The sequence below is a fragment of the Dryobates pubescens genome, chromosome 13 (assembly GCF_014839835.1).
Source record: "Dryobates pubescens isolate bDryPub1 chromosome 13, bDryPub1.pri, whole genome shotgun sequence".
NCBI classification, from domain to species: domain Eukaryota; kingdom Metazoa; phylum Chordata; class Aves; order Piciformes; family Picidae; genus Dryobates; species Dryobates pubescens.
This window is the reverse complement of record NC_071624.1, coordinates 23561530-23587070: the sequence shown is the minus strand read 5'-3', so window position 1 is coordinate 23587070 and position 25541 is coordinate 23561530. Positions and strand designations below refer to the sequence as shown.

Below are 25541 nucleotides of genomic sequence, written 5' to 3'. Positions count from 1 at the left end.
TAGATAAGTCCTCAAACCCTTTGAGAAGCCTGCCAACGAGCAGCACAAACATCTTTGGTTCTTCAAACGTGTGGCCGTGGGGCACGTTTCCCTCAGGGAGCCACATCAGTCACGGGTGGCAATGGCAAAACTCCAGCTCCCTTCGCTGGGACAGGCTGCCAGCATCAGGAGTGCTCACCTAAGCCAAGGGGCTGTTTACTTAGCTGTTTGTCTAAGGCTTTGCAGGATTGAGTAACCCTCGAAAGTGGCCATGGTCCCTGTGCAAAGAGCTATGGTCCTGCAAACAGAGAGCAATGAAGAGGACCTCGTTAAAGTGGATCAATCCTGGTGCAGGCACAACTGCAATGAACTTCAGTGAGGCTCTGCCCTACTGACCTTTCTGGAGAGTCAGGCCCTGGGCAGCAAGCAGGTACAAACACCAAGAGAATTTGGCTTAGGAAGGAACTGAGCCAAACTGGAACTGGTGCAGGATATCGGTGGCGGCCGTTCCCTCGCCTGAGCAAGCTTCCAGCTCCTCAGCCTTGCTCCTGTTACTGTTCAGCATGCCAGCACCGAGGATCAAAAGATCCCAAGGAAACTATTTGCCCACAAACACACTCTCCATGCACATGTGCCCACCTTGCTGTCACCTGTGTCACCCTCAGCAAGCCTCCTGCAGGACTTCAAGTGACCACAGGGAAAGCCACTATCTGCTTCTGCCCTGTTTCGAAGGCAAAGCAGCCAGGTTTTGACCCTTGCTGCTTGTCTCAATATCCAACCCCCTCCTGCAGGTACCACAGGGAAGAACCTCAATAAACACACACAACGATGATGGAAATAACAGAGGGGACAGCTCAGAGCGCCCCAACCCAGCACCTCCACCAAGCTCTCCCCAGCACTGCTGGGGACCAGAGACAAATACAGCAGCTGCCATGCCTCAGCACCCCACTTTCTGACGCCTGAGTGCCGGCAGGTCCCCATGGAAGCTGCCGAGATGCCAGCACAGTGGGGTAGGGCTGCGGGCAGCAAACGGCGCGGCTGCAAAACCTCCATCTGGGTTCAACGCTTTGGGAAGGTATGAAACGGGGAGGTGTATGCTGCCTGGAAGCTCCAGCTAGGAGCAGACCCAAGGACAGCATGCAGTGCAGATGTTTCAGGTTTGCTTTTATCATGCTGTAAAAATGTATATCCAATTATGCCCAGTAAGCCTCCACAAGCAGATCTGAAGTTGGAGGAATGAGAGAGCAGTTTTAGAGCCACCCACTGAATTTCTATACATTTTCCACGTCCTGCCCAAAGACTTCAGGTTCAACAGACTAAATTTGCACCGTGGCTCCAATTACCACTGCTTCATGGCTTTCTTCTGAGGAACATTTCTGCATTCTAGTGCTTTTTATCAAAGTAGACTGCATCTAATTAAAAGCAGACCTAACCCCCACTCTGTTTCTCTTGCCCTCTGCTCACGATGGCCCAAGTACTGTTGCATAATAGCCAGGATTTGCTTTAGTTTCCTGCTCACACTTTTAACACGAACCACAGTCACAGGTTAAAAATGCAATTAAATCCTCCCCGGTCCTGCACAGCTCCTCCAGGCTCCCTTCTCCCAGTTAAGAGCCAAGCTGACAGAGATACCTTCAGCAGGGTATAAAACTGTACAAAACTGACTTGCTATTGTTTACAGGACTCATAAAAAAAAAGAGAGAATCATTTCAGCTTACCTTAGCTAAGCCACCCAGCTAAAATGAACGCTCTCAGACCCATCTGACACTCCCAATGCATCCTGACAGGGCTCTGCCTGCTTCGGTTTACATCTCCTGATAGATTGCCTGCCATCTTTCATGCCAAATCAATAAAGTTCTATGTGCACAGATCGACTGAAATGATGCTTGCTGGTATTTCCTTAACACCAAGTAGTTTCCTCAGTGGGCATTTTGCTCAGTCTGTGATAACTCCAGGAGATAAAGCCACGCACGGCGCTCTCGGCCAAGCCCTGATTTCTGCTCTGAAATGAGGTCCTTTCAAGGAAAAAAAATACATAAATAAAACCCAAACCAACAAAATAAAAAGAGAAGACTTGCATTGCAATTGTAACTTACAGGCAGAGGTTTTCTGGAGGCTGTGTGAGAGGCATGGGACCAGCCATTTAAAAGGTACCGAGCCTGGGCTGAGATTGGGGCCGTGGAAGGAAAGCCCCCAGCCGAGTGGCCACCGAAAGGTTGTTTGTGCCTCTCCATCTAGGGTGACACAGGTAGCCATATGTCATGAGATGGTGGGAATAAGCTGCATCAGCATAACACTCGAGCAGGTTATGACTGGACAAAAAACTGCATGATAATGAAAGTCAGAGAGAGTGTGAGTCTTGGAGGGAGGAGGTCCGACCCTGGCTCCCCATGCAGCTCAGACAGGAAAGGATGAAGATTGTGGTTAAATTAGCATTTGTGCAAAGTATTTCTCTTTCAGTGAAATCCTGGGATGTTGTGGGGTTTGGTTGGGTTTTTCTTTCCCTTTGGCAAGACAAGTTCTGCCCTGGCGTTCAGTAAGCAGGAAGCTGCTTGCAAAGTGCTTTTGTTTTGCCGATGGAAACAAATCAGTTTGCAGGATCAAGCCCCGGCCCGACCCTGCCCCACCGAAAAGTTAAAGGAAGGTGCTGCAGGAACCGGATGGAATCTACAAGCTTCCAAAGAGCACAGGAGGAGAAGTCAGCTCCTGCAGGACCAAGCCCTCCCCCACAGCAGACCCCTGCGATCCTTACACTACCTGGAAGTTTCACCTGGTGCAGGGTTTGGCACGGGTCCACCAAACCTCTCCATCCCTCACCACCCGACCGGGATTCTGCCCAGAGATACGGAAACTGCCTCGCTGGAGCCAGAGCAGAGGATTTATCTATCTACAGGTGCAGTGCAGAGAGGCTTTATCTACAGGTACGGTGCATACTCTGAGCAAACAGTTAAGCATCCACAAAGACTCCCGAAACTGAGAGGATGAAGCTTCCCCTACCAGACCCTTCCCGGAAAATCAACAGCCGGGCAGCTGCTCATGCATGCCGGTGGGGAAAGGAGTCGTGCAAAGACCTTCCCCCTCCCCAGAAGAAGCCAGCTGGAATATTCCTTGTTAAAATATAAAATTAAAATAAAATAAAATAAGAATTTAGGGGGAAAAAAAAAAAAAGATGGCTTTGGGAGCTCTTACCTGGTAAAATTTGCTTTCCCAGCTACCAGCACACCTACAGCACCAGGCTCTCATGGGGCATCGTGCGAGGGTGCAACGGCAGATTGGTGCAGGTCATGGAAGTTTACAGCCAGAAGCGAAAAAAAAACCACCCAAAACCAAAAAAAAACCCGACCCAAAACAAACCCCCCAAATCCCCCAAAAGCCACAACATGACCCAAATGAGATCCCTGCAACGGTTGTCTCGTTACAAACAAGATGAGATGAAGGAGGGGTTTTTTTACTTGCTCTGAGGCATCATATGGAGCTTAATCACAGGCAGTTACGTATATGGTTCTTTTGGCCTTCAATCAAGTGTGTCATTTCGGTGGCAGCTGCCTACGTGATGCAAGCAACCTGGGTGATCCAGTCCTTTGGCAATCACAGCCTGGTGCAGCTATTTTACAGCTGAACAATGGGGACCTTCGATTTCCCAGGCAATGAGGAGCTCCTCTTGTAGTCCAGCAAGCACATCGGGGGAGACAGGATCACACACACACACCTCCTCTCTCCAGCGGAGTTCCAGGCAGCCACAGCCCGGCCAGACCTCAGCGAGTCGCTCCCGCAGCTGATCTCATCCCGCTATTATTTCCCAGCGGAGCCCATCTATATCCCGACGACTTCCAACACGCTCCAGAAGGCACCGAGAGCCAAGAGAAGCTCGCAAGGCGCCCGCTGAACGAGCGCGGCACGGCGCGGCGTGCGCTAAGGGGGATGCAGCTTGCTACATGGGAAACGGGGAAAACTTGGTGGGTGGAAAAGGTCTGAGCTGCTGGTGAGTAACAGGAGGAGCAGCTCCCAGTCAGGACACCAGCAAGGCAGGGCAGCTCAGCCTTCCTTAGCGCATCCCTTCTGCTAGTTCCGTGGGTAAAGCAGGAGGCAACCACTGCAAATGGTGAGTTAAATGTGGTGGCTGAAACGGTATCTGAGACACATCAAGGCTGGGCTCGACACGTTAAAGCTCTCAGCAGGCATCTGGGCGACAGGCAGGACTCTCTTCGAGAGTCTTTTGGGTGCCCGACAGTGGCATCAGGGCGTTGTTTGGGGCCAGATTCCTCCGTTGTGTACACTGGTTGGTTTGGAGAGGCTGATTAAGACCCATCTGTTCAAACGGATGGGGGCTGCTTCCTCTGCTCTGGGATCTTCATCCTTATCTAACTCCAGGAGAGCAGGACACCGCATAGATACCGAGCACTTATTACATCATCCGTGAGGAGAGGGCCCCGAAATTAAGAAAAAGACTTTTGGGGCAGGGAAAGTGATGTTCCACCGCTCCATGGCAACTTGATGATGCCCCTTTCCACACACACTCATCGAGCCAAACTGCACAAAGCCAAAAAGGAGGGGGAGAAACCGCCTCACTCACGAACAAAGCACACCTGCAGGGGTCAGGGGGATCAAGCAATGGGGATGAGCATCCCCAACCTGCATATCTTAACCCCCACCCCCAGCCACCATCTCTGGACCTCGCTGCAACCCACGGGGGACCACTCCATCTAAGCAAGGTGTAAGGGCTGGACCAGCTCCTTCTCCGGTCAACAGGTCGGTTCCCCGTGGAGCACCAGCTGCCCCCTACGCGGGGATGGAGAAGGCGGGGGACAGACCTGCGATCGCGCAGCCAACTCCCTGTAATCCTCCTCCCCTCCTCCCCCCCTCTTCCCAGGGTGGGGAGCAGGCAGTGCTCCCCATCCTTCTCTAGGCTCTCGGCCCCCCCCCCCCCCCCCCACCCCCCCCCCCCCGCCCCCCTCAACTCACCTCTCCACCAGCCGGCTTCTCCGTTACAGGTTTGTTCAGCTCCTCTTCCTCACCCCCCCACCCCCCACCCCAAACCCTCCCCCCCCTCCCCCCTCCAGATCTCTCCTGGCTGAGTTATTCAAAGGAGGATGGAGGGAGGAGGCAGAGAGCGAGATCTGGGCGGTGAGGATGGCGGAGGGGTGGGGGGGAGGGAGAGAAAATAAAAGAAAAAAATAATGCCACTAACCACAATTAACGCCCCCCTTCCCGCCCCCCTCCAAAGCAGCGCTGGAGGGGCAGGCTGAGCGCGGGGCTGCGCTGCCGCTCAGAGCCCCATGGCCCCGGCGGCCCCCGGGCAGGGCGGGGGGAGCAGCGCAAAGCGCCCGCCCGGGGACCGGCCTCCGCCGCAGCCCACCCTGCGGCAAGGCCCCCGCTAACCCCTTCCTCGCCGGCACCTCGCTGCCAGCCACCCCCTCGGCCCTCCCTTCCCTAAATCCCAACGCCCCGCCGAGAGATGCTAAACGCGAGGGGAGAGGCCATCCTCCGGCAGATCCCACCAGCCCACCTCCCCACCCCTCTTTTGCCTCCCTCCCGGAGGCTGGGAATCAGAGAACCGTGGAAGTGCCGAGGTTTGAGAAGACCTTGGAGATCATCAAGTCCAACTGCTTGCCTGGAGCTCGCAGTCCCGCGGCTACTGCTAAGCCACCACCACTAAAGCATGTTCCAAAGAAGGGACACAACCCCCAGAGAAGCCCATGTCCTGAAAGGAATGAGTAATGGGGGGCTGAGCCCCTTCCAAGGCTGGCTCCCTGATTGTTCTCTAGATCTCTTTTTAACATGGAATGGAGTGGGGAGTATAAGCTTCTGGGTCTGAGCAGGTCCAGAGAGGGAGAATGAAGCCAGTGAAGGGTCTAGAGCACAAGAATGGCTGAGGGAACAGGGATTGTTCAGTCTGGAGAAGAGGAGGCTGAGGGGAGAGCTTCTCACTCTCTGCCCTTCTCTGGCAGCTCCAAGGGGGTGGTAACTTCACCAGAGTGAAAGAGCAAGTGTTTGAAGTTCTCCCAGCTTGGGAAGCAGAGAACCAGAGAATTGTTTTCATTGGATGAGGTCTGGTTTGGTTGAAAGTCAGAGAGTCAAACCATTAACTCAGCACTGACAGGTCACCACTGAACCATGTCCCTCAGCACCACAGCTACCACAGCCTTTCAATCATTCCAGGGATGGTGACTCCAACACTGCTTTGGGCAGCCTGTTCCAGGGCTTGACAAGCCCTCTGGAGAGGAAATTGTTCCTCAGGTTCAACATAAACCTCCCCTGAGGCAACCTGTGGCTATTTCCTCTTGTCCTGTCATTACTAAGGGGAAAAGACCAACACCCACCTCATTACAACTTCCTTCCAAGGAGTTGTAGAGAGCAATGAAGTCTCCCCTCAGCCTCCTTTTCTCCAGGATGAACAACCCCAGGTCCCTCAGAGCTGTCTTAGGCTTCTCAGCTGCCCTTAAACTACCACTGCAGATCAGACAGGAGATACAGGATCACAGGGTGTTAGGGGTTGGAAGCGACCTCTGGAGACCTTCCAGTCCAACCCCCATGCCAGAGCATGCCCAGAGAATCCAGCACAGGTCACACAGGAATGCATCCAGACAGGGTTTCAAAGTCTCCAACCTCTCTGGGCAGCCTGCTGCAGGGCTCTGTGACCCTTACAGTAAAGAAGTTCCTCCTCATGCTGAGGTGAGACTTCCTGTGCTGTAGTTTATATCCATTGCCTATCCATTGTTTATATCCATTGTCCTATCACAAGGTGTAAGTGAGCAGAGGCTGTCCTTGCCCCTTCCTTCCTGACCCCCAGCCCTCAGATATTTATAGACATTCATTTGATTCCCCTCTCAGTCTTCTCCTTGGCTGCCAGAGTTTGGCTGAGCTTGCTCATCTTCCCAGTTCCCTGTCTGACGGCTCCAGAGGCACACACTCTTTGCATCACTCACTGCCCAGTATCAGCAACCCAGTGAAAAAGTCATACCTGGGGCAAGCTGGACCCTGGCACCCCCAGAGGGGTGCAACATCACAGAACTGCCAGGGTTGGAAGGAACCTCAAAGGTCATCCAGGGACACCAAGCACTACATCAGCTTAAGGTCAGGTTAATTTAAGACAATGTAGGCTAAACACATGGAGAGAAGTGGGTGACTGCAGAAGAGTCTCTAATGGAAACCCAGCACTCTATTAAAACCACCTTGGCTGGCTCCAGAAAGCAGCCTGGAGAGCCACCAGGCAGTGCTCCCACAATGGGAAGCACCAAATGAGGCCTTCAGAGCAAGTGTGGATTTCATGTGTTTAATTCACATCCTGCCTGCCTTGTACTGTGCTGATGTAAAATCCTTCCTGTCTCCTTCCCTCCAGCCTCAGGGGTCATGCTGGGATTTTACCATCAGAAGGAACATGATCACCAGCTCAAGAACCACGAGCAGAGGGATTTTTGCTGCCTCTGCTCACTGTGCAAGCTAGAAATTTCATTGTCATTGATACTAAACTATTTTGGCTTCACCAGCTCAGCTGTTCTGCCCAAAGCTGGGCTTTCTGCACCCTGCTGCCCCTCAACCAGTACCTGCATGCTGCTTGCTCAGCAGCTCTGGGCCTAGATGGAGAATGTAGGCTAGGAGAGGGATAGGGATAGAATAGAATAGGAAGAGAATAGGAAGAGGGTAGGAATAGGAAGAGGGTAGGGATAGGAATAGAGATAGGAAGAGAACAGGGACAGGAAGAGAACAGGGATAGGAAGAGAACAGGGATAGAATAGGACTAGAAATAGGAAGAGAATAGGACTAGAAATAGGAAGAGAATAGGAATAGGAAGATAATAGGGATTAGAATAGGAATAGGGATAGGAAGAGAATAGACCAAACCAGGTTGGAAAAGACCTTTGAGATCATCAAGTCCAACCTATCACCCAACACCAGCTAATCACAGCCCAAGTCCCTTCTAAACCATCAGGGGCTGTGCAGGCCCAGGTACCTCCTGCAATTTTAGCATTTTCATTAATTCATTGCCATTCCTATGTCTAGTAAGAAAATAAGTCTCCTACCCCAGCAATGTGGCTCTCAGCACCTGCAGTGAGAGGTGAAGGATGGAGCCCAACAGTATTTCATCAAGGTGAGACACAGGGTGACCTCTTCAAGTCCTTCTACTTTTCATTCCTTTTCCACAGAACCACAGAATCATTAAGGTTGGAAAACACCTCTAGGATAAGCCTAACCATCAACCCAATACCACCATGTCCACTAAACCACCTTCCCAACTGCCATATCCACATGAACACCTCAGAGGATGGTGACTCCACCACCTCCCTGAGAAACCTGTTCCAACACCTGACCACTCTTGAAGTGAAGAAATTATCCCTGATGTCCAACCTAAACCTCCCCTGAGGGAGCTTGAGGCCATTTCCTTTCATCTTATCACTAGTTACCTAAAGGGTGGTTGCAGCCAGGAGGGGGCTGGTCTCTTCTCCCAGGCAAGCAGCACCACAACAAGAGGACAAAGTCTCAAGCTGGACCAGGGGAAGTTTAGGCTGGAGGTGAGGAGAAAGTTCTTCACTGAGAGAGCTGTCCTTTGAAATGTGCTGCCCAGGGAGGTGGTGGAGTCCCCATCCCTGGAGGTGTTCAAGAGGGGATTGGATGTGGCACTTGGTGCCATGGCTTAGTCATGAGGTCTGTGGTGCCAGGTTGGACTTGATGATCTTTGAGGTCTCTTCCAAGCTTGGTGATTCTGTTACTTGGAAGAAGTGACCAAGCCTCACCAGGCTCCAATCTCCTTCCAGAGAGTTGTAAAGAGCTACCTTTTTTTCTTGCTCTATCAGGGAACATTCACCTGTGACTCCCTCAGCTTCATCTGGGCTGCTTAAGTGAGTACAGTGAGGGCAAAGCCCCTCATTTGCAGAACATTATTCCTGCCTTTAGCTCATTTCCTTTCCTCCAGCTCTGGAAGACATTAGTTAGAAAGGTCCCAACCTCATGGCTGAAACCAGTAGCTGGAAAATCCATTAGGCTTATGCATTCATAATTAAATATTGTTAAAGGACCAAGTCCTCATTAATCCCTAAACACACCCAGAATGTCTCCAAACTGTGCCCAGCTCTGGAGCTCCAAACTCAAGAAGGACTTGGAACTGTTGGAGAAGGTCCAGAAGAAGTCACAAAGATGATTATGGGGCTGAAGCACCTCTCCTAGAGGGACAGTCTGAGAGAGCTGGGGCTGTTCAGCCTGGAGAAGGCTCCAGGGAGAGCTTAGAGCAGCCTTCCAGCACCTGAAGGAGGCTACAGGAGAGCTGGGAGGGACTTTTGACATAGGCATGGAGTGACAGGATGAGGGGGGAAGGCTTCAGAGTGGAAGAAGCTGGATTTGGATAAGATATTAAGAAGAAATTCTTCCCCATGAGGGTGATGAGGCACTGGAGGAGGTTGCCCAGAGAAGCTGTGGAGGCTCCAAGCCCAGAAGTGTTCAAAGCCAAGGTGGATGGGGCCTTGAGCAACCTGGTCAGCTAAGAGGTGTCCCTGCCCACAGCAGGGGAGCTGGAACTAGATGATCTTTAAGGTCTCTTCCAACCCAAACTCTACCATGATTCTGCTCCTATGAAATCGTCTCCACATGAACAAGCTCAGTCAGTGGCCCTTTTCCTTTCCTTGCTTACTCCACAGGGCTGACAGTGTCAAAATCCTTGTTTGCAAGAAGGTCCTAGCAGCCTGGCAGCTCCCAGGACTGTGGGGTGGCAGGAGGAGGACACCCTCTGCAGCACAAGGCTACCCCATGACACTCACATCTCCCCTCCTGAAAATGACACAGCAAGAGACAATATAATATTCATGTGCCAAAGCCAGGGGCTGAGACGTTCTGCAGGGCAGGGAAGGTTGCTGTCAGAGACCTGCCCAGCTGCCTGCTGGGGACCAGTGATAGTTGTCACTGTCAGTGCAGAGCTGTCACTCCAATAACAAGTGGATTATGGCTTGATGCAATTTGCTATCAAGCTGTTGGGCAGCAGTCAGGCTGATGAGTTTTGGGTACCACCCAGCTCGCAGGGAGATGGCTCAGCAAGCCCACAGCTACCTAGGCAGGGTGAGGTCTTGGTTTCATTTTGGGTTCCTGTTTTGAGGCAAAGGAAAGAGGTGGCTGAAAGCAGCAGGTAAGCATGGGATAAATAGGGCAGTGGTAAACGTGGCACCCACAGGGAGGCAGGGCAAGGCAGAGCATGATTGCCACCTCTACAATGGGGTCACAACTCAGAATCACAGAATCAACCAGGTTGGAAAAGACCTCAGAGATCATCAAGTCCAACCTATTACCTAACACCTAACACTTCCTGACAACTAAACCATGGCTCCAAGTGCCACATCCAAGCTTTTTCTGAACACCTCCAGGGATGGTGACTCCACCACCTCCCTGGGCAGCACATTCCAGTGGCCAGTTACTCTCTGTGAAGAGCTTTCTCCTCACCTCAAGCCCTGGTGCAGCTTGAGACTGTGTCCTCTTGTTCTGATGCTGCTTGCCTGGGAGAAGAGACCATCCCCCACCTGGCTACAACCTCCCTTCAGGGAGTTGGAGAGAGCAAGAAGGTCTCCCCTGAGCCTTCTCTTCTCCAGGCTAAGCAACCCCAGCTCCCTCAGCCTCCTCATGTCTTGAGACATTCACACTCAGCCTCTTTGGAGGGAAGCTGCAGGGACTTTTTCCACCCTGATGGCCCCCAAGAGCGGGAGAAGGTTTTTCATCTCACAGCCTACCATTTTCCTAGTGCTTCATTTCCCCCCCATTACTCCTGATGAGACACTTGGTGGCAGGCTGTACAATTGCTCCCTAGGCTGGATTCTTCCTGTTTTAATGAGGGTTAATTATTCCAGGAGAAACTTTCAGTTGGACCTTTGTATTCTCCTGGCTTTCGAGCTGGGTGCTTTACCCTGCAGTTTAATTAGCACATTTCAGAACTGAATATCTAGATTAAAATCACTGCCTAGCGAGCTCTGCTCCAGGATTTATGGTCACTCTGCACAGCTTCCATTGTACCTGCCAGCTCAGGGAACTGATTTATTGATCAATGGCTTATTTGGGCCAGGAACGAGCCAGCCAGGAACCAGGGCAGGCTCAGGGAGGGGCTTTGCACAGCCTGGTGTGGTGCTGCTGTCCTTCCTCAACCCACCACAGCTAGGAAGAGGATGGATGAAGGAAGAAAAGAAACTTTACTGTGAGGGTGATGGAGCACTGGAATAGGCTGCCCAGAGACACTGTGGAGTCTCCTTCTCTGGAGACTTTCAAAGCCAAGCTGGATGGGTTCCTGTGTGGCCTGCCTGAGGTGGCCCTGCTGTGGCTGGGGGGGGTGGACTGGGTAATCTCTGCAGGTCCCTTCCAACCCTGAACATTCTATGATTCCATGAAGGAAGTCTTAAGGATGTGGCTGGACTCTTTCCAGTGATGCTCAGTGACAGGACAAGAGGCAACAGGCACAAACCAGAGCCCAGGAATGATAGAATGCCTCAGGTTGGAAGGGACCCTCAAAGGTCATCCCCACTGCAGTCAGCAGGGACACCTCCAACCAGATCAGGTTGTTGAGGGCCCCATCACATTTGAGCTTGAATGTCTCCAGGGATGGGGCCTCCACCACCTCTCTGGACAACCCAGTGTTCCACCACCCTCATTGTGAAGAACTTTCTCCTTCTTTCTAAAGGTTTCACTTGAATTTGAGGAAAAGCTTTTGAGGGTGCCAGAGCCCTGGAGCAGGCTGCCCAGAGAGGTTGTGGAGTCTCCTTCTCTGCAGGCTTTCAAAATCCACCTGGCTGCATCCCTGTGCACCCTGCTCTAGGTGTACCTGCATTAGCATGGGGTGGACTAGGTGATCTTCAGAGGTCCCTTCACAGAGGCAGAGAATCACAGAATGGTAAGGGTTGGAAGGGACCTCCAGAGCTCATCCAGTCCAACCCCCTTGCCAGAGCAGGATCACCTAGAGCAGGCCACACAGGAACACATCTGGGTGGGTTTCCAAAGGAGACTCCACAACCTCTCTGGGCAGCCTGCTCCAGGGCTCTGTCACCTTCACAGTAGTGATGGGTGGAAAGGGGCAGCCTCCAGGTCCTTCAAAGCCTGGTGAGGGGACTGGACACCCAAGCAGCAGGTCTGGGATGAGACAGCTATAGCAGATTCACATCTCCAGCCCTGCCATCTGCTTGGATCCAAGGTTTCATTTCAGCCTATTAGAGAGATTGGGGCTGGCTGCAAACATCAGATGTAGGCATAGGTTTGGCATCAGTCCATCCCCTTTCCTGCTGCCTCAGACGCCAAGATTTTGATTCAGGCTCATCTGCTAGCACTAAAAAAGCTTCAGTTCTGCAAGAGTCCACCCTAGTGGAGCTCATCATGAAATGAGACATTCAAGGAGGAGGAGAAAAACAACAAACCAAGCACTCCCCTTAATGACATTACCTCAACAAACTCAAATCTATGGGCAAACACAATTACACCCCCAAAAATCTGCTTGCTCTCAACAGAGACTTGTGGCTTCACCAGGGCCAGAAGAAGATGAAGAAGAGGAGGCTAAAGGGAGACCCCACTGTTCTCTAGAACTATCTCAAAAGGGGTTGCAATGAGGTTGGGCTCAGCCTCTTCTCCCTAGTATCAAGTGATAGGACAAGAGGAAATGGCCTCAAGCTGCACCAGGGGAGGCTTTGGGTGAATGTTAGGAAGAATTTCTTTCCTGCAAGAGTGGTCAGGCCCTGGAACAGGCTGCCCAGGGGAGGTGGTGGAGTCCCCATCCCTGGAGGTGTTCAGGACACCTGTGGCCATGGCACTCTGGGATATAGCTTAGTGAGCACCGTGGTGTTGAGCTGAAGGTTGGACCTGATGATCTTAGAAGCCTCCTCCAACCAAAACAACCCTATGATTCCAAGATGCTCCTGAGATGAATGCATGCTCACATCCTCCCTGCTTAGACAGCTCCACATCCAGCAAGCTCTGGCAAGGAGGTTTATCTCCCAACCCAAATATCTATCAATCAATCAATCAATCAACCAACCAACAGAACTGCCCATGTGTGAGAGCAAAGCACCTCCTCTTCGTGCTGCTGAGCACGGTGGGTTTGCTCTCCTTATTCATACCCAGCAGCTCTGGCACTCTGTGGAAGGAAACCAGGGAAGGCTTCAGCCCTCCTCTAGCCCACAAAAATCAGATGAGTGTCTGCTCAGGCACCGCAGGGCCAACAGCCCCAAACCAAACCCAGAGCACTCACAATGGCTTTCAGCAGGGAGGGACTGGGGAGAGAGGGTGGGAGGGAGGGAAGGGTGTTTTTTTTCCCTCTTGTGTGTGTGTTTTGTTTTGCTCTTAGAAAGATAGCCCTGTAATTTAATGACTCATACGTTCTACAGCCTTTGTTGCTTTTCATTTTCAACATCTTTAAGCTGTTTGTGGAGAAGGAGCTTATTTTTAGACTTCCCATCAGGGAGAGAGACATTTCAGCTGGGTCAGAGGGGAAGAGCTCCATTGAGACTTTTGTGTCTGGGGTGTTAAAAGGCAAAACTTCCCCCTGGGGAGGTCAGCTCTTCCTTTGCCTTGCTTCTACATCTCTCTCTCAGCATATGGGCAGGGATTTTCAGGGCTGTAGCCTGTGCCACAAGTGGGGGTGTCTTGGGGATGAACTGAGGCTTGGCCTGATGGAGGGAGGAGGAGGAGAATGGTTGCAAGCAAAAGCAGATGCACAGTGGGGCATGAAGAGCAAGTGGGGGCTGCAGAATAACTAATTACCTTCCTCCCTCTTATCCACAGAATGGTTTGGGTTGGAAGGGACCAGATTGCTCTCTACAACTACCTGAAGGGAGGTTGCAGACAGGTGGGGGTTGGTCTCTTCTCCCAGGCAACCAGTACCAGAACAAGAGGACACAGTCTCAAGCTGTGCCAGGGGAGGTTTAGTCTGGATCTTAGGAAGAAATTCTACAGAGAGAGATTGGCCATTGGGATGTGCTGCCCAGGGAGGTGGTGGAGTCCCCATCCCTGGAGGTCTTCAAGAGGGGATTGGATGTGGCACTTGGAGCCATGGTTTAGTTGTCAGGAGGTGTTGGGTGACAGGTTGGACTTTATGATCTTGAAGGTCTCTTCCAACCTGGTCTATTCTATTCGATAAAGATCATCCAGTTCCAACTTCACTGCCATCGGCAGGGACACCTTCCACCAGCCCAGGTTGCTCAAGGCCTGATCCAACCTGGCCTTGAACACTTCCAGGGAAGGGGCATCCCACAACCTCCCTGGGCAACCTGTGCCAGTGTCTCCACACCCTCACTGGAAAGAACTTCTTCCTAATTTCCAATCTCAATCTCCCTTCCACCAATCCCTCTTGACCAAACCTGTAAATCCTGAACCATGCCCCAGAAAGCTTTTGTGCCATGGAGCAGGTAGGGTGAAGAGCACTGATTAGGCCACACCTTGAGTCCTGTGTCCAGTCCTGGGCTCCTCAGGTTAGGAAAGATGTTGAGGTGCTGGAAGGTGTCCAGAGAAGGGCAACAAAGCTGGGGAGGGGTCTGGAGCACAGCCCTGTGAGGAGAGGCTGAGGGAGCTGGGGTTGCTTAGCCTGCAGAAGAGGAGGCTCAGGAGAGACCTTCTTGCTCTCTGCAACTCCCTGAAGGGAGGTTGTAGCCAGGTGGGAATTGGTCTCTTCTCCCAGGCAAGCAGCACCAGAACAAGAGGACACAGTCTCAAGATGTGCCAGGGGAGGTTTAGGCTGGATGAGTTCTTCATAGAAAGAGAGATTGGCCATTGGGATGTGCTGCCCAGGGAGCTGGTGGAATCACCATCACTGGAGGTGTTCAAAGAAGGCTTGGATGTGGCACTTGGAGCCATGGTTTAGTTAGTCCTGATCTGCTGGGTGACAGGTTGGACTTGATGATCTCTGAGGTCTCTTCCAACCTTATTGATTCTATGATTCTAAGAGGGGAGAGCAGCCCAGAACCAAGGAACCAAACCACATTTCACAGACTCATGGCCTGGTGGGGCTAGAAAGCACCTCTGGAGCCCATCTCGTCCAGGCCCACTGCCAAAGCAGTTTCACTTAGATCAGGTGTTTGCATCCAGGCAGGTTTTGAAAGTCCCCCAGGAAAAGAAGACTCCAAGGTTTCTCCATACTGGGGCAAAAAAGTAAAAACCCTCTGAGGGGTATATTAGGTACCTTGGTGACTTGAGAGAAGCTATAAAAAGCAATGGATATATCTGCAAAAGAAATGAAATATTTCTTTTCTTCTTCTTCTTTCTCTCCCCACCCTCCCCCCTCCCCTTTCCCAGGGAATTAACTTTGCAAAACAGAAAAATGGTTTTTGAGTGAGTCAGTGGAGCTGGGCTGGGGTTTGCTTTGCAGAGTCTGACGCCTCCTTTTCAGTTTGCAGCTCAGGATCTTCTTGGGGAGCTTTAAAAATAACAAGCAAAGGCAATTTCAGAATGAAAATTGGGCTCTGCAGCCCTCAGAACCAGGCAACAATAACACAAGGGGGAAAAAAAGGCTCAGTCCTGCCTGCCTCTCTCTTTTTGCCCTTTGTTGTTGCTTGTTTGGTTTGGGTTTTTCCTCCTCAATCAACAAGGGCAAGCAGCATTTCATTGCCACCAGGATGCTTTGGCTGATCTTGCTCTGAGGACAGGCTGAGGGAGCTGGGGTGGTTCAGCCTGGAGAAAAGGAGGTTCTGGGGAGACCCTAATAGCAGCCTGGCAGTACCTGAAGGGGGCTACAAGAAAGATGGAAAGGACATGGAAAGGGCACAGTCTCAAGCTGTGCTAGGGGAAGTTTAGGCTGGAGGTGAGGAGAAAGTTCTTCCCTGACAGAGAGATTGGCCATTGGGATGTGCTGCCCAGGGAGGTGGTGGAGTCCCCATCCCTGGAGGTGTTCCAGAGGGGCTTGGATGTGGCACTTGGAGCCATGGTCTAGTAGTCAGGAGGTCTTGGGTGACAGGTTGGACTTGATGATCTCTGAGGTCTTTTCCAACCTGGTTGATTCTGTGATTCTGATTCTAAGGTCTCCCAAATGAAAACCACACAGGCACCAAACATCTCCAAGCCTCCAGCTGTGCATTCCCTCACCTTCTGCAGACGAGCTGGCAGCAGGCACCGTGGTGGCCTGGCTGCCCCAGCTGCCTCAGGACACACTCCTGGCTCAGAAAGGAGAGGAAGGGATGCAGGGATGGGACACATCCTGCTCCTACACACACACACAGAGGACAAGAATCATACCATTGGTTTGGTTAGAAAAGACCTGCAAGATCATTTGAGTCCAACCACTGAGCTGACACTGCCACAGCCACTAAACCACGTGCCAAAGTGCCATGCCCACAGGTGCTTTTGAACACCTCCAGGGATGTTGACTCCACCACTTCCCTGGGCAGCCTGTTCCAGTGGCTGCAACTCACACCCAAAAAGTCCCATGGGAGCATAACAACCTGATGCTGAGCTCTTGGGGCACATCCTATGGACTGGGGCTTTTTAGTCTGGAGAAGAGAAGACTGAGAGGGGATTCAATAAATGTTTATAAATATCTCAGGGCCTGGGGGCAAGAGGGAGGGGGCAGGCTCTGCTCAAAATAGAATGGAATAGACTTAACCAGGTTGGAAAAGACCTTTGAGATCATCACGTCCAACCTATCACCCAACACTATCTGATCAGGTAAACCATGGCACTGAGTGCCTCATCCAGGCTCTTCCTAAACACCTCCAGGGATGGGGACTCCACCACCTCCCTGGGCCAATCTCTCTTGCTGGGAAGAACTTCTTCCTCGGTTGCACCCTGGGATAGGACAAGGGGCAATGGATATAAACTCCAGCACAGGAGGTTCCACCTCAACATGAGGAGGAACTTCTTCCTTGTGAGGCTCACAGAGCACTGGAAGAGGCTGCCCAGAGAGGTTGTGGAGTCTCCTTCTCTGGAGACTTTCCAAACCCACCTGGATGCATTCCTGTGTGACCTGCACTGGATTCTCTGGTCCTGCTGTGGCAGGGGGGCTGGACTCAATGATCTCTTGATCATTGACATCTTGAGTCCTGTGTCCAGTTCTGGGCTCCTCAGGTTAGGAAAGATGTTGAGATGCTGGAAGGTGTCCAGAGAAGGGCAACGAAGCTGGGGAGGGGTCTGGAGCACAGCCCTGTGAGAAGAGGCTGAGGGAGCTGGGGTTGCTTAGCCTGGAGAAGAGAAGGCTCAGGAGAGACCTTCTTGCTCTCTACAGCTCTCTGAAGGGAGGTTATAGCCAGGTGGGGCTTGGTCTCTTCTCCCAGGCAACCAGCACCAGAACAAGAGGACACAGCCTCAAGCTGTGCCAGGGGAGGTTCAGACTGGATGTTAGGGAAAAAGCTCTTCATAGAAAGAGAGATTGGGCCTTGGGATGTGCTGCCCAGGGAGGTGGTGGAGTCCCCATCCCTGGAGGTGTTTAGGAAAAGCCTGGATGAGGCACTTGGTGCCATGGTTTAGTTGATTAGATGGTGTTGGGTGATAGGTTGGACTTGATGATCTCAAAGGTCTCTTCCAACCTGGTCTGGTCTATTCTATTCTGTTCTAGTCTTATTTCTATTCTCTATTCTAGTCTTATTTCCATTCTATTCTAGAGGTCCCTTCCAACCCCTGACATCCTGACAGCCTGTGACTCTCTGCTGTGCACTACAGACACATCCTGGCTTCCCCAGCATGGGCCACCCTGAAGCAAGCAGCAGGACGGGGCAGCCACCAGCCCCACGGTGCTGTCCCTCGGTGCCGGCTGGCTCCGCAGAGGCACATGCTGGGCTTGGCTGCAGCACGGCCCCATGGTGGCTGCCAAGAGCAGAACCAGCTCCCACGCCCAGAGATGCTAACAGCTCCCTGGCCAGCTCAGAGGAGCATTTTCCAGGACACATTTGTCATCCTGCTGAAAGCCGCAGTCCTAATGGCCGCTTGGAAATGCTCCATGGCTCTCTGGCTGCCACTCCAGCCAGGTGTCACCGGCAGGGCTGAGGTGCTCTCTGCTCTGCAGTCTCCCACCATCACAGGACTCAGGAGCAGCTCTGAAGCATCATAGCTCACATATTATATCCTGTCCACATCTCTCCCTTTCAGGAATCCATGACCCAAACCAGCACAAAGCAGGAGCCCAGTGCAGAGCTCTCTGCTTTGCCCACAGCTTCATGTTTAAACAAAGCCAGGGGGATGCATCCTTTGGAGGAGCTGTCACCGTCTCCACAGCACATATTCCCATGCAAGATACAGTACCTCCCTCCTGCTACCAGCCTTTGCCATTCCCCAGTGTTATAGATGACTACTACCCCTTAAACTCAAGGAAGTGGTTTGGGCTTGGTTTTCTGCTGCATCTAAAACTCTACACAGACAACAGAGAAACCACCACTAAAGCTCTTGGCCCAGCTTTCCACAGCCAACAAGGAACCACCACTGGAGCTCTTGGCCCTGCTTTCCACAGCCAACAAGGAAACACCACTGGAGCTCTTGGCCCAGCTTTCCACAGCCAACAAGGAACCACCACTGGAGCTCTTGGCCCAGCTTTCCACAGCCAACAAGGAAACACCACTGGAGCTCTTGGCTCAGCTTTGCACAGCCAACAAGGAAACACCACTGGAGCTCTTGGCTCAGCTTTGCACAGCCAACAAGGAACCACCACTGGAGCTCTTGGCCCAGCTTTCCACAGCCAACAAGGAAACACCACTGGAGCTCTTGGCTCAGCTTTGCACAGCCAACAAGGAAACACCACTGGAGCTCTTGGCTCAGCTTTGCACAGCCAACAAGGAAACACCACTGGAGCTCTTGGCCCAGCTTTCCACAGCCAACAAGGAAACACCACTGGAGCTCTTGGCTCAGCTTTGCACAGCCAACAAGGAAACACCACTGGAGCTCTTGGCTCAGCTTTGCACAGCCAACAAGGAAACACCACTGGAGCTCTTGGCCCAGCTTTCCACAGCCAACAAGGAAACACCACTGGAGCTCTTGGCTCAGCTTTGCACAGCCAACAAGGAAACACCACTGGAGCTCTTGGCCCTGCTTTCCACAGCCAACAAGGAAACACCACTGGAGCTCTTGGCTCAGCTTTGCACAGCCAACAAGGAAACACCACTGGAGCTCTTGGCCCTGCTTTCCACAGCCAACAAGGAAACACCACTGGAGCTCTTGGCTCAGCTTTGCACAGCCAACAAGGAAACACCACTGGAGCTCTTGGCCCAACCCCAGCATGATACCCTAGGGAGGTGGAGGAGTCACTGTCCCTGGAGGTGTAGACAAGGCACTTTGGAACATGGTTTAGTGGCCATGGTGGTGTTAGGTTGTTGGTTGGACTCAATGAAGTCTTTTTCCAAGCTAAACAGCTCTCTGATTCACCGGTGTGCCATCACAAGCAGCAGCTGAACAAACTCATATTAGAAGCAGGCCACCAGCAAGGCCATAGTGGACATCTGCCCATCTTGCTGAGCTGAGGGCCCTGCTAAACCAGCTCTACATCACTTTGTTCAAATACTGATGAGCCAAACTCTTTGGTCAGCGGCTTGGGAGCAGCACCTCCAAGAGGAGCTGGCTCGGGAGCAGGCTGTCAGACATCAAGAGCGAGGCAGGAGGATGAATGTGAGCAGGCTGGAGGGTGGACAGTGTCAATAGGATTAGTTTGCTCTATTATTTATCGTGCCATATGCCCCAGCACTCCATCCACAAATCTGAGCCATCAGCTGTGAACACCTGTCAAGGAGCTGAGTAATTTTCCAGTTTCTGGGTGGAATAAGTGGAGACAATAAGGTTGATTTAATCAGTCAGTGCTTAGCTCCAGAAACACAGGGGCTTAAAAGCAAAGCTCACTCTATTTTTTCTTATTAAGTGAAAAACCTTTCTGCAGTACAGTTAACCCAGGGAAAAAAAAAACCAAACCTCACACAAACCCAAAACAACCACCAAACAACTCTTCAGTAGATGGATGGCAGAGCAGCAGCAAGGCAGGTATCAGCCAAATGCATGGGGGGGAAGCAGATAAACACCACACCATGTCCTCCTGCCTGTCAACAGCAGACAAATGAGAAAGGCTCAATAAAAAGGCAATGCTTCTGTGACAACAGCAGCCACTGCCTACTGCTTCTCTGAGAGGAGGGAAAGTAAGCAGCTCTGAAGTCCACCAATGCCACCAAGGCCACTGTTATTTTTTTTCCTCCTCCCAAAGTATCTCAGAAGTAACAATAAATATGAAAAAAAAAAAAAACTCCAACAAACACCAAAACACAACAAACCAACAACCAAAAAGATACCCATTAATGAGTGCTACCAGCTGAAGCAGATGGTCTGCTGTGAATCCCCACAGCCTCAGGCAACTGTGAGTCAAGCCACTTGGAGGAAAAATGGTGGAGGGGGAAAAAGGGGGGAAGAAAAAGAGGGAAGGGGGGGAGAAAAAGGGGGAAGGGGGGAGAAAAAAGGGGGAAGGGGGGAGAAAAAAGGGGGAAAGGGGGGAGAAAAAAGGGGAAGGGGGGAGAAAAAAGGTGAGGGGGGAGAAAAAAGGTGAGGGGGGAGAAAAAAGGGGAGGGGGGAGAAAAAAGGGGAGGGGGGAGAAAAAAGGGGAGGGGGGAGAAAAAAGGGGAGGGGGGAGAAAAAAGGGGAGGGGGGGAGAAAAAAGGGGAGGGGGGAGAAAAACGGGGAAGGGGGGAGAAAAAAGGGGAAGGGGGGAGAAAAAAGGGGAAGGGGGGAGAAAAAAGGGGAAGGGGGGAGAAAAAAAGGGGAAGGGGGGAGAAAAAAGGGGAAGGGGGGAGAAAAAAGGGGAAGGGGGGAGAAAAAAGGGGAAGGGGGGAGAAAAAAGGGGAAGGGGGGAGAAAAAAAGGGGAAGGGGGGAGAAAAAAAGGGGAAGGGGGGAGAAAAAAGGGGAAGGGGGGAGAAAAAAGGGGAAGGGGGGAGAAAAAAGGGGAAGGGGGGAGAAATAAGGGGAAGGGGGGGAGAAAAAAGGGGAAGGGGGGGAGAAAAAAGGGGAAGGGGGGGAGAAAAAAGGGGACGGGGGGGAGAAAAAAGGGGACGGGGGGAGAAAAAAGGGGAAGGGGGGAGAAAAAAGGGGAAGGGGGGAGAAAAAAGGGGAAGGGGGGAGAAAAAAGGGGAAGGGGGGGGAAAAAAGGGGAAGGGGGGAGAAAAAGGGGGAGGGGGGAGAAAAAAGGCGTGTGGGGGGGGGGGAAATAGACTTTAAAAAAATTCAAACTAAAATTCAAAAATTGATTTCCAAGACTAGCAGGCTTCCAAAAAAAATTAAAATCCAAAATGCATTCAGACTTCCCAGCTGACAACCAACAAAAAGCAGGAGTGGATTGGCCCCCACGGTGAGCTCACCCCCAGCACACCATGTGTGTGACCTGGAGACGTCTGCATTCAGCATGGTCCCACAAGATGGATAGGATAGGATAGGACAGGGACAGAGAGAGGAGAGGGACAGAGAGAGGAGAGGGACAGGAGAGGGACAGAGACAGGAGAGGGACGAGATAGGGACAGAGACAGAAGAGAGAGAGAAGACAGAGAGGATAGGGACAGAGACAGGATAGGGACAGAGACAGGATAGGGACAGAGACAGGATAGGGACAGAGACAGGATAGGGACGGAGATAGAGATGGAGATAGAGACGGAGATAAAGACAGAGACAGGATAGAGACAGAGACAGGGACAGGATAGAGACAGGATAGAGACAGAGACAGGATAGAGACAGGGATAGAGACAGAGACAGGATAGAGACAGGGATAGAGACAGAGACAGGATAGAGACAGGGATAGAGACAGGATAGAGACAGGGATAGAGACAGAGACAGGGATAGAGACAGGGATAGAGACAGGGATAGAGACAGGGATAGAGACAGAGACAGGATAGAGACAGGGATAGAGACAGAGATGGGATAAAGACAGAGACAGTATAGAGACAGGGATAGACAGAGACAGGACAGAGACAGAGATAGGATAAAGACAGGATAGAGACAGAGATAGAGACAGAGACAGAGACAGGATAGAGACAGAGATAGGATAAAGACAGGATAGAGACAGAGATAGAGACAGAGACAGAGACAGGATAGAGACAGAGATAGGATAAAGACAGGATAGAGACAGAGATAGGAGAGAGAGAGAGAGAGGAGAGAGACAGGATAAAGAGAGAGATAGGAATAGAGATAGAGATAGGAATAGAGATAGAGATAGGAATAGAATAGAATGGGATAGAATAAGCATAGAAATAGGATAGAATTGGGATAGGATAGAATTAACCAGGTTGGAAGGCCTTCGAGATCATCAAGTCCAACCTATCACCAACACCATCTCATCCACTCAACCATGGCACCCAGCACCCCATCCAGTCCCTGGGACGAGGATTTTTTTTTCCTTCCCCCAGGATTTTAACTGAAGTTCCTTGACACTAGAAAGAAATCCTCAGAGCTCAGCCCCAGCGCTGTGCCCACTCCCACCTCTGGCAGCTGGCAGCATCCCTCCCTGCCCCTCGCCCCGGGCAGAGCAGCTGTCCCTCCACCCCCTCCCCCGGCGCCAGAAGCGTTTGGAGAGGAGAAGGGCACTTGCCAGGAGGGAAACTCCGGTTGCCTGCTTCCGTGCTGCGACTCCTCCTTCTCCCCAGGAGACTCTTCCCCTTGGCCACCTTCATGCTTGGGCTGCCCCTCTCCACGCTCTTCGATCAGCCCCATCAGGCAGATGAGACGGCAGGCTGCGGGAGACGTGCGAGCTCATCATGGGGACATCAAAGCCGGGAGTGTGACTCTGGAAGGAGTGGACAGAAACTTCACTGCACACACAGCACCACTTTATCATTTATTTAAGCTCCATCTCTCAATAATTCATGCCAGCCTTTCACTGGGGAGCAGGACAACAATGGCAGGAGCGCGGCGAGGCGGGCAGGGAATAAACCACATCTGGAACAGATGTTCAGTTCCAACCAAAAAAGCTGGGCTCTGCAGAGAATGGTTAAATGCCCTGGGAATAGTGTGCTCTGGGACACAGCCCTGCTGCTCCTTCCAGGGGGCAACATTTGTTTTGCAAGGCAGAGTTGGCACACATCAAATGAAACATCCAGGGTTGGCTTCAGCTGCAGCCCAGCATTGGTGAGGGAGCAGTCCTGCAGCATCTGCAGGCATCTCCTCAGGAGCTGGGGAGGTGCTGGCATGACATCTCTGAGCGTGGACACACCGTGCCAGGAGTCCTCCCAACAACATGTTGGGCTCTATGTCCGTTGCCACCAGTGCCAACCTGCAGCACAGGGTCCCTGCACCCAGTCGAGAACGTGTCCACCTCCCTCCCATGGAGGACTGGTGCTGGGAGTGAGCTGGGTCCAGCTGCTGCTCCCATGTTATAGGGATGCAGGTGCAGGTACACCCAAGCCCTCAGGCAGGATATCCCCTACCAGAGAACATCTCTTCTCCAGGTGTGACACACTAGACCCCCAAGTCTGACCAGCACCACCTGCATCATCATATCCACTTCTGAGCCCCTCAGTTTAAGAAGGACATTGAGACTCTTGAAGGTGTCCAGAGAAGGGCAACGAGGCTGGGGAGAGGTCTGGAGCACAGCCCTGTGAGGAGTGGCTGAGGGAGCTGCGGGTCTTTAGCCTGGAGAAGAGGAGGCTCAGGGGAGACCTTCTTGCTGTCTACAACTCCCTGAAGGGAGGTTGTAGCCAGGAAGGGGTTGGTCTCTTCTGCCAGGCATCCACCACCTGAACAAGAGGACACAGTCTCAAGCTGTGCCAGGGGAGGTTTAGGCTGGAGGTGAGGAGAAAGTTCTTCCCAGAGAGAGTTGTTAGCCATTGGGATGTGCTGCCCAGGGAGGTGGTGGAGTCCCCATCCCTGCAGGTGTTCAAGAAGGGATTGGATGTGGCACTTGGTGCCATGGTTTAGTTGTCAGGAGGTGTTGGGTGACAGGTTGGACTTGATGATCTCTGAGGTCTTTTCCAACCTTATTGATTCTATAGTAAACTCCCCTCCATCTCCACATGCCCCTTGCTGTAGCATTGCCCTTGCAAAATTCATTCCCCACCACTGTGGATGTACCTCTCCACACTCCCTTTTCTCTTCTGCATCCAAGCAAGCCAGTGCCTCCACTGCCAGGACCCTTCATGGCTTGTACCTGGTTGCCCAGGATGTGTGTCAGGTAGTCTGCTCTTCCAATTAGATCACAGAACTGCCTGGTTGAAAAAGACCTTGAGATCATTGAGCACAACCATGACCTAGTATCTCCCTGTACACAACTGTCAGACTATGGCCCTGAGCTCCTTATCTAAATGTCTTTTAGACACCTCCAGGGATGGTGACTCCACCACCTCCCTGGGCAGCCTGTTTCAATCCCTGACCACTCTTCCAGGGATGAAATTTTGACCAGTCTCCAATCTAAACCTTCCCTGACACAATTTCAGGCCATTTCCTGATGGGTTGGACTTGATGATCTTGAAGGTCTTTTCCAACCTGGTCTACTCTACTCTACTCTACCCTACCCTATTCTCTCATCCTATCAATTGCTACCTGAGGAAGAGCCCAACCCCCATCTGCCTCCAACCTCCTTTCAGGGAGTTGTAGAGAGCCAGGAGGTCTCCCCTCAGCCTCCTCTTCTCCAGGCTGAACAACCCCAGTTTCCTCAGCTGCTCCTCACGGGACTTGTGTGCAAGACCCCTCAACAGCCTCGTTGCCCTTCTCTGGACACACTCCAGACTCATGACTTGAGAGGTCTCTATTACACTCACAATCCCTCCTTAGCAGGAACTGACTCTGCAATTTCTTCCATTCCCTGGTACAGACCACACACACAAAAAATAAGAGGGAAGAATGCTCCCTACAATCACATTAATGATGGGGGGGGTGGTGGGACGCAGCTCACACCTCCAGCAGGACTTTCTCCCCCTGTAAGCTTGTCCTGACTGGAGCTGTGCATCCCCAGAAGCATCCCCAGGAGGCAAGGGCACGTTGTGTTGGAACAAGCTCCTGCAGTTGTCATGCCAGCGGGTGTGTAGCAGGGGATGCTTAAAGCAGAGCTCAGCAATAAGTGCCGGAGCAAAGTCACCCCTCAGAGAGCAGCCAGCGGGGTCACAGACAAGAGCTCAGCCATCTCCATTAGTGCAGAGGCTGATTTACCAGGCAGAGAAAATGTGGCACCCTTGGGGCCCAATGTCTTCAATCTGCATTTCTAACCACCTCTCCCAGGGGGCTGCTCAGCTGCGTTCCAGGCAGCCGATGGCAGCTCCTCTCTCCAGCTTTATGCAAGGCATGAGACACCCAGGATGGCTCTTTTCCTTGGAGCCTCAAGTGCCATATAATGGTGGGGGTTGGAAGTGGTGATCACCTAGTCCAATCTCTCTACTGAAGCAGATTTGCCTACACAGCATCCAAGGGGGTTTGGAATCTCTCCAGGGCAGGAGACTCCACAGCCTCTCTGGGCAGCCTGCTCCAGGGCTCTGCCACACTCGAGTTTTACTTTATGTTCAAGTGAAGCCTCCTGTGTTCTATTCTGTCCCAGGTGCCCCTTGTTTTATCACTGGGCACCACTGAGAAGAGCCCAGCCCCATCCTTGTGACCTCCACCCTCCATCTCCACCTACATCCATCCACTTCCTCACTGTGGAGGGGTGAGGAGAGACAGCAGCCCCAGGCCTGGCAGTGTGAAGCCCTTCATAAAAA

The 25541-nt window shown here is 52.1% G+C and overlaps 1 protein-coding gene across 5 annotated transcripts in view; it reads right to left on the bottom strand.

Moving 5' to 3' along the window:
- CALN1 (calneuron 1) overlaps window positions 1-16020 on the bottom strand; it is a 190386-nt gene extending 174366 nt beyond the window's left edge. Inside the window, exon 1 of one of the 5 annotated variants that reach the window (XM_054166911.1) lies at window positions 16002-16020. Coding sequence is in view for 1 of the 5 variants with exons in the window: in XM_054166907.1 (XP_054022882.1) it covers window positions 3432-3448 (17 nt within the window). In the remaining 4 variants the exon portion in view is untranslated. Of the gene's footprint in view, window positions 1-3168; window positions 3288-3431; window positions 3452-3688; window positions 4284-4941; window positions 4989-16001 lie in introns of those variants that run through there. The other 4 variants (XM_054166908.1, XM_054166910.1, XM_054166907.1 and 1 more) reach the window with 4 other exon arrangements.
- Between the last annotated feature and the right edge of the window lie 9521 nt (window positions 16021-25541).